Below are 8,629 nucleotides of genomic sequence, written 5' to 3' on the forward strand. Positions count from 1 at the left end.
ATCTACCTATCCCTCCCCATTTTTATCACAAATATCCCAGTTGTTGCGTATTTGGGGAGTCATTACTTGTTAAAGAATGTTGTGCACAAGAACATAGTGGTGGCAGTGATAAAAAAGGCTGAGAATGGCTGCTATAAACTAATGAAACCAAACACAAATCACTTTAGGGTTTATATGTCTCTTCTTATTTGCCTGTTCTCCTTTACGGAATTTAAAGAGTATAGGAGTCTTATGAGCATGAAAAAGCAGATAATTGTTTTATTAAATATGCTAAGTACAGTGGTATATAGAGAGTCGGGTGTCTAAAAATACTATGTCTATTTTTATTTATACTTTAAAAGAAATAATAGACACGGTAGTTTTTAATCCCCTTATCTTAATTATTCAGGTCTCTACTTTATTCTTAACCATTATCAGTTCAAGTTTAGTAGATTTATATTCCAGGGATGTTTAATATGACATTGGGTTTTTACAGTTTGTAATTCAGTACCTGAATTTTATTCTTAAGAACTGTACTCTAACAGTTCTGTCTTTATTCTCATTAGCTTACATAAAATTTTCAAAAATTTATAATAGCATGTAGAGATTTAACCTTATAAAATATTTAAGTCAAGCAGTCAAGTGACATCAAATTAATCTAGTTATGTGGAAACTAGCCTTCTCACCCAGCTTACAGTGATCATCCCTTTTTCTTAACTATTAGGCAGAATAGGAGAAAAATTCGTATATCTTCACCAAAGCTGAACATTATAGCAAAATACAAAATTGGGGGGAACCACTTTGATAGATGAAAAATGTTATCTAATTTTTATTTGTTTTTAAAATATTAGTGAGAGTAAATATTATTTCTTGGCTATTAGCCTATTTTATATTTTGTAACTTGTTCATTCATGTCTTTTGTCCAGTTTTCACTTAGGAGGTGTGGATCTTTTCTAATTTTATTAGAGCTTTATGGATGGAGGTGAAATTGATTGGCTCTTAAAAGTAATTTTAAATTTCATGTTTTCAAACTTGATATATTTTTATTTTGAAAGATAATATAGCTATTTGGAAGATAAATCTTTATTTGGAAGATAGATTTCCATTAAACTTGTAGCTTTACTGGCAGATTTCTTAAAATGTGCAATTATTCTACTTAGGAATATTTGTTTATGCTTACATTATTTATGCTTTCGTGGAAGTAGAACACAGAGAGGAGAGTTATTCGAGAAATCATTTTAACTAAAGTTTTTTCTTCAAAGAAACTGTTCACAGGTCAAATGTCAATTAAAATGTTTATATCTTATCAAAGTTTAGAATTTAAGTACCAAATCTGTTTATAAGGCTACTTGTTTAGTTACATTTATTGTAAAATTAGAGCCAAAGAAACTTTGTAAATCTGATATGATCTTATGAATCTTAATTATAGGCCTATATATCTTAAAGGAAAAGATATATTTTGTATCTACTACCAAAATCTTGAATATGTTTCATCCCCATTTTTATTTCTAAAATATAAAATTGTGGAAATTTAGCCAACTAAACTTTTACTGATTCCCTAGAGTTATCCAGCATAATATGGACATAAAATATACTGTTAATGTATATTTTAGTACTGTTAATGTTCCAAAAATAATATTTTTAATTAAAAAAATTCTTTTTCCACAATGATATTTGTTAATAGATTCTCTCTTTTATAATACAGTGTTGGATCATGAAACAGAGTTAAATAAATAGGTCATTGTTTAAAATAAATAGTATGCTGTGTTCAAATTACTATGAATTTTTGTTTTGAGTTGTTCTTTTAGTCCTAGAATACAATATAGTATTTTAATTTGATGTGTTGCAAAGATATTGATTTTAGGTATAATATTAACAGTTTGTAAGATTCTTTAGATTATTATTATTTTTTATATATATAAGCATTATACGTGACTAATTTTTAATCCTTACCTTGGAGAAAAATATTCTGTGCAAAAATTAGTAATAAAGCAGAGATAATGAATATGGCGTGAAAGGAAACCAAGTATTTGGACGTTTTATCTTTCAAAAATATTATTTTTTAATTTGAAAAAATTAAAATGACTACTGTAACCTGACTTCATATTACTTTCTAGAATTTTCTGTTGAAACTATGTCACCTTTCTTGACATATGCTGTTTTTGGTAGAGTAGGTTTTTTTAGTTGACAAAACAATTCTATATGAGTTTGGAATGTATGTATTTAGAATTAATTTATTGTTCTATAGTTATGTACATGCATACACACAGAAATTCAGTTTTTGAATAATTGTGTCCTGTTTCCCTTTTTAAGAAGGGGGTTATTTATAGGACAGCGTATAAAAGGGCAATATCTGGAGATCAGTTTGAAGTAGAGAAATATAATCTTACAAGGTCTCTGTGAATATTCTAGGCAAAAGGGGATGACATAAGCTGAAGTTAAGAATGGAAAGATCTGTGTTACGCAGTAGTCTGGAAGAACAACGTAAGGATAAACTGTAGGTAGAAATCCAGTTAGGCTGCCCAGGCAGTCAAGAGAACAGAACAGGTATAAATAAACAGTGTGCAATGGCGTGTCCTCTTTTTGTGCCATATCTGGTGCAAGATACTATTTGCCAGGCACAGTGTGATCCCTAACTGAGTAGATGGCACCACTATGCTTTGGGTGATTGAAATAAAAAAACTGAGAGTCATCTTTAATTCCTTTCCCTCACATTAATATCAAATGCACTAACACATGACAAATCTCAAATCCTTTTCCTTCTCTCCTGTGCCACTGCCATCCTCTTAGCTCAATCTCTGATCATCTCACTTGGATTTCTTCAATGGCTTCCTGATTGTATATGTGCCCTCTTCTAATCTATCCTCCAGAAGAGCCAACTTAATATTTTCCTCTCCAAGTTAATATTTTCCCCAGAGTTATAATTGCATTCGGAGTAAAATCTAATTTCTTTACAAAGTTCTAAACCTTAAATCCTTGACTAATGGTTCTGACTTCATCTTGCATTGCCGTCTACCCCTGCTTCCTCCCTTGAGCTCCAGCCCCACTGGTCTTTTTGTTTCTCAAACATGCTTTCTGTTCGTGGTGCTTTTGCCTTATTGCCTTTTTTAATCATTTAGATTTGAGTTCAAATGTGGCTTCTTCAAATGAGGTCTTTCCTGAGCATGCCCTAACCCCATCTGTATTTCATTTATTCGCATCTGTTTTATTTCCTTTATTGTTCATGACATTGTTTAGAATTCATTCATTCATTTAGTACCTATTTATTACATACTTAGTATATGCCAGGCATTGTTCTAGGCATTTAGGATTCATCAGTGAACATAAAAGACAAAAGAAAAGCCCTGTTCTTATGGAATTTACATTAGGATAGAAAAACAGCATGTCACAAACATAATATATAATTAAATTATAGTTATGTTGAGCAGTATGTTAGAAGGCAACAAGTGTAATAGAGAAAAATAGAGTATGGTAATACAGATCGGGAGATCTGGTTGCGATTTAGCGTTAGGATGCATTTTAAACAGGGTAGCTCTGGTAGGCCTAATTGAGTTGATTATTAAAGTAGAGTTCTTTTGTTTCTTTTATTTTTAGCTTCAGCACCAGTCAGCAAAGTGAATAAGTACTGCGCTTCTTCCAACTTTCATACCACTTTGGGGAAAAAGAGTATCATCATGTCAAGCATTACAATTGACCCAGATGTCAAGCCTGGTGAATATGTCATCAAGAGCCTCTTTGCAGAATTTACTGTTCAAGCTGAAAAGAAAATTGAAGTTGTAATGGCTGAACCCTTGGTAAGTAGAGCTGATCTGTAAATCTGAAATTTTCTTGACTTTTGTATTAATCAATGTAATATAAATTTTCCGAAGGAAATAATATACTTGAAAAAAATATAGGAAGCCAATCTGAAAAGGAAGCCAATCTGAAAAGGCTACATACTGTATGATTCCAACGGTATGACATTCTGGAAAAGGCAAAGCTCTCTAAAGACAGTAAAAAGATCAGTAGTTGCCAGGGTTTGGGTGTGGGTGGAGGCGGGTGATGAATAGACAGAGCACAGAGGATTTTTAGGGCAGTGAAAAAATTACTCTGTGATACTGTAATGGTGGATACATGTCATCATACATTTGTCCAAACCCACAGAATATACAACACCAAGAGTGAACCGTTATGTAGGCTCTGGTCTTTGGATGATTATGATATGTCAATGTAGGTTCATCCATGGTAACAAATGTATTATTTTGGTGAGGAATGTTGATAATGAAGGAGGCTATGCATGCGTGGGTACAGTGGGTATGGGAGGTCTCTACTTTCCCCTCATTTTTGCTGTGAACCTAAAACTCCCCTAAAAAAATAAAGTCTTAAAAAATTTAAGGGATAGGTTAGTATTTTTATCTGCGGTGGGGGTAAGTTCCAAGAGCCCTAGTAAATTCCTGAAACTAATGAACCATATGTGTACTACCTATACATACACACCTTTTTATGTAAAGGAAGCACTTTATGGCTTCTCTTTGGCATATCTGAATTGCCAGCATCACTACTCTTGCACTTTGGGGCCATTATTAAGTAAAATAAGGGTTACTTGAACATAAGTCCGGTGATACTGTGACAGTTGATATGTGATAACTGAGATGGCTACTAAGTGACTAATGGGCAGGTATTATATACATACAGTGTGGATACAGTGGACAAAGGGATGATTCATGTCCAGGATAGGACAGAGCAGGACAATGCAAGATTTCATCACACTACTCAGACCAGTACATAATTCAAACTTATGACTTGTTTATTTCTGGAATTTTCCATTAAATATTTTCGGACTGCAGTTGACCATGGGTAACAAATTGTGGAAAGCAAAACCACAGATAAATGGGGAACTAGAAAGCTGTAATGGCTTTAGAATCTGCTTTGGTAAGTTGCTGCAGGTCACAAAGAGCAAAAATAGATTTCACCAATGGAAATTGTTGAGACAAATGAAACATAAGAGAAAATAAAGGACAATCTAGAATAATTTGCAAGTTGATGATATGACAGTAGCCAAACCCATCATCCGGCTTCAGCAATTTTCAACTCATTTCAACACAGCACATTTTTCAAACAGTTTACCTATTTCATAAAATATTTTGTAAACAGCACTATGTTGTGTGGTCCTATCAGTTCTCAAATATTACATATTCTTAAAGGAATTTTAATTTTGAAATATGAGGGTGTTAGGAGTAAAAATATTAAAAGAAAATGAGTGAAATTACTTAATTTGACTGAGTCTAAAAAATAGTGTTTTTGTGTTTTCCTCCTTCCTTTTTCTTCTAGTACCATTGTCACTGTCCTAACTCAGGGTCAGGTTCTGCCATATCAGACCATCGCAAGAGCCTTCTAATCAGTCAGGTGGTCCACTGCCTTTACATTTTCCTTGTTCTTGCCAGCCATTTCTTTATCTAATACAAAATTATTATCATCTTTCTTCTTTAAAAATCTTCCTCACTTTTCATTGCTATGGAATAAATTCAAGTTCTTGTTGGATCATTCTAGCCACTGCGTAGTCTTGTTATAGTTTGTGTAATGTCTCACAACTCTCTTATCCTGATGTATGCTATGACACTTTAAATATCCTCTATATATTCTTTTGTCTTGGTTTGTTTGTTATTTTTCTCTCAATTTAAAATGCTTTTAACTCCTATGTTTTTTAAACCTATACTTATCCTTTCAACTTACCTTTTGTTCTCTCTAACATAGTGATTCTCTTCAAGCTAAATGAATCTTTGTTTTACCATAATAAGTTGTTCATACTTTTAGATTCTAACGTTGTATCAATTGCTTATATGTTTATCTCCTCTGATGTGAGCTACTTGATACCAGGAGCCAGGTCTTGCTCACCTTTGTATCTGCAGCACTGCCCATGGTAGTAGGTGCTTAGCAGAAGGTGCTTAGTAAATATTTGTATTTTAAGTTGACTTTAGCCTTAGAACATTGCTGTGGCATGTGCCCTTTGTTCTAACAAACATAATGTCATTGTTCCAGCCAGAGCTTTTAATAGTGCTTTCAGAATGCTTATCGGATGCTGACTATATTTGATAGCTAGTTTGATAGCTAGTTTCAGAGACATCTGCCATGTCATCTAAGATGAAATTATAAAATTATGGTGAATAGTCGTCAGGGTTTCATCAGAAAATAGATGTTTCTACCCCTTCGTCACACTTCGGGAGAAAGTGCCCCTGCTTACCCTGCCTAAGACACCAGGAAATCCCCCAAAGTTGTGGTCTCTAGCAGCCAAGGACAAACAGGCTGAGAAAATTCCCATCAGATTTTAGCCCCTATACTTGGATATATCATCATAATTTCTTATCCTCATCAGATTTCTGCCAGCTTTGTTTCATGTATGTGACAATCTGAGTAGATTGTATGTCATCTAAACAGCCATTAAAATTTGGTAATGAAGATACATTTAATCTAATATTTTTATTATAGCTTCAAATGCATTTATTATGATTTTATTTATTTTGAAATTTATTTTGTCCTTTTAGGTAATAAACAGTCATCCAAGAGGACTCTCTTGTTCTCAAATGGAACTCTTGCAGGGTCACTTAAAGAAAGTAGCATCCGTGGATTGTTAGATACGGGGAGGCTGGCGTGTCTCATGGTCAGTTGGACAGTGGATTACAAAAAACTGAAAAGCATGAAGATAAATGGCTTTTGCCAAAAGAATTTAATCTACCACTAAAATGAGAGAATAGGCCTTTTCATTGTCATTTTAGAAGCCATAATAAAAGGAGGTTAAGGAGGCTAAAAGAGTTGAAGATTAGCTGAGCTTGACTTTTAGCCACAATTTCATTTTCATTTTTATTTTAGAAGGAAGATTCAGGAAGGAAGGGTAATCAATCATTGATTGAAAATGCAGTGCATCTTGCAGACTGTACAATCCAGTACCTTAGGCTTCTTTCTTCCTAAAAGGAGGTGGATCAATCCTGGGTAATGATCCAGGCACATACAAGCTTATCTGTTAATCTTTTAGATTGCTAGCTAGTGACTAGAAAAGAAGATAGGAAAAAAGGCTTTAACAGTCACCTGCTGGTTTTGACTTTATATATTTGGTTTAGGCCCAGCATTTTTACAATTCTGCAATTTCCACTATTTTTTGAGAATATTAAATATATATATGCATTTTAAAAAGAATTTCCTCTCTCCATATGATCTTTTCTTTCTTCTAGTTTTCTCATGTGTTTGTCAGAACATATTATGTTTCACAGTTGAGACGCTAAACAACAGCTGATTGGAAGCCTAGTATACATGGAGGGGCATTTTTGACTGTGGTCTTCAGTGTATAATCATCTGAACTATCAGTGTCAAATCTTTTTCTAGGGTCTGGTCAGAGTCCCTAGGAAAGGTTCCTCTAGTACCCCAAATGGGAGAGTTTAGTCTTAGCTGCTATAGCATTCTGGGGATCTAGAGGCAGAAGATAATGGGTTTTTGATATTCGGAATATAAATTTTTAATCTCTCTGGTGTGATGTCTCATATTCAGCTGTAGTATCCCCCAGTCAGCATTTCTGTTTTGCCTTTTGCTAAGAAGGGCAGTTCCTCTGTGGTTAAGGTGGAGGGATGGTCAGCCTGCTAAGCAGAGTGAGTGGGTGAAGGGAAGGTGAAGGAAGAACTAAATCTTTCTTAAACAGTTGTTCAATCAGCGTTTATTTTTAACTTCACCTTTGTCCAAACTTTTTGAGCACCAGAGTGCTCCAGTTCCTAAGCCTTTTGGGAGTTCAGAGGTATCAACAGAATTTTTTCCTTCACTCTGCATAGCAAGCCTCACTCATGTCTCTCTGATTGTGACTCTAATGTCATCTCAGTGGTCATTCTGTCTAAAATTTCACCCCCCATTCTAACTTTCTATCCTAAAGTCTGTACAAGATAATACTGCATATTTTGTTTGCTCTGTCATTAGACTTTTAGCTCCATGAGGGCAGGGTTTTATCAGGAGAGAATTCCATTTTTTTTTTAATAATGTTTTTATTTTTTAATTATAGTTGGCATACAATATTACATTAGTTTCAGGTGTACAACATAGTGATTAGACGTCTATATAACTCATGAAATGATCACCCCAATAAATCTAGTACCCCTCTGACACGGTACATAGTTATTACAATATTATTGACTATATTCCTTATGCTATACTTTATATCTCCATGTCTGTTTTGTAACTATCCATTTTGTACTTCTTAATCCCTTTGCCCCTTTCACCGCTCCCCACCCCCCGCCAAAAAGCTCCTCCTTTCCGGTAACCTTCAAAATGTTCTCTGTATCTATGAGTTTATTTTGTTTTTTGTTGTTAGTATTGTTGTTTATTTTGTTCTTTAGGTTCTACATATACATGAAATCAAATGGCATTTGTCTTTCCCTGTCTAACACTCCATTCACCACAATACCCTCTAGGTCCATCGTGAAATATCTCTTCACATCCTTTTACTTTCTGTCTCTATGTGTCTTTTAATCTGAAGTGAGTCTCTTATAGGCATCTTGTGTAAGGATTTTGTTTTCTTATTCATTCAGCCACTCTGTCTTTTGATTGGCGCATTTAATTCTTTTTCATTTGAAGTGCTTATTGATAGGTATGTAGTTATTGCTGTTCTTTATTCATATTTTTGATTTTTTTTTTT

At 34.0% G+C, this 8,629-nt stretch overlaps 1 protein-coding gene across 1 annotated transcript in view; it reads left to right on the top strand.

The window, feature by feature from the left end:
* The window catches only part of FRYL (FRY like transcription coactivator), a 249,832-nt gene that overhangs the window by 99,305 nt on the left and 141,898 nt on the right, over positions 1-8,629 (top strand). Inside the window, exon 4 of the mRNA XM_023532134.1 lies at positions 3,574-3,790. Within this exon, the coding sequence (XP_023387902.1) occupies positions 3,654-3,790 (137 nt within the window). The 5' untranslated portion in view covers positions 3,574-3,653. The remainder of the gene's footprint in view (positions 1-3,573; positions 3,791-8,629) is intronic.

Source organism: Pteropus vampyrus, unplaced genomic scaffold (assembly GCF_000151845.1).
Source record: "Pteropus vampyrus isolate Shadow unplaced genomic scaffold, Pvam_2.0 Scaffold77, whole genome shotgun sequence".
Taxonomy (NCBI): Eukaryota; Metazoa; Chordata; class Mammalia; order Chiroptera; family Pteropodidae; genus Pteropus; species Pteropus vampyrus.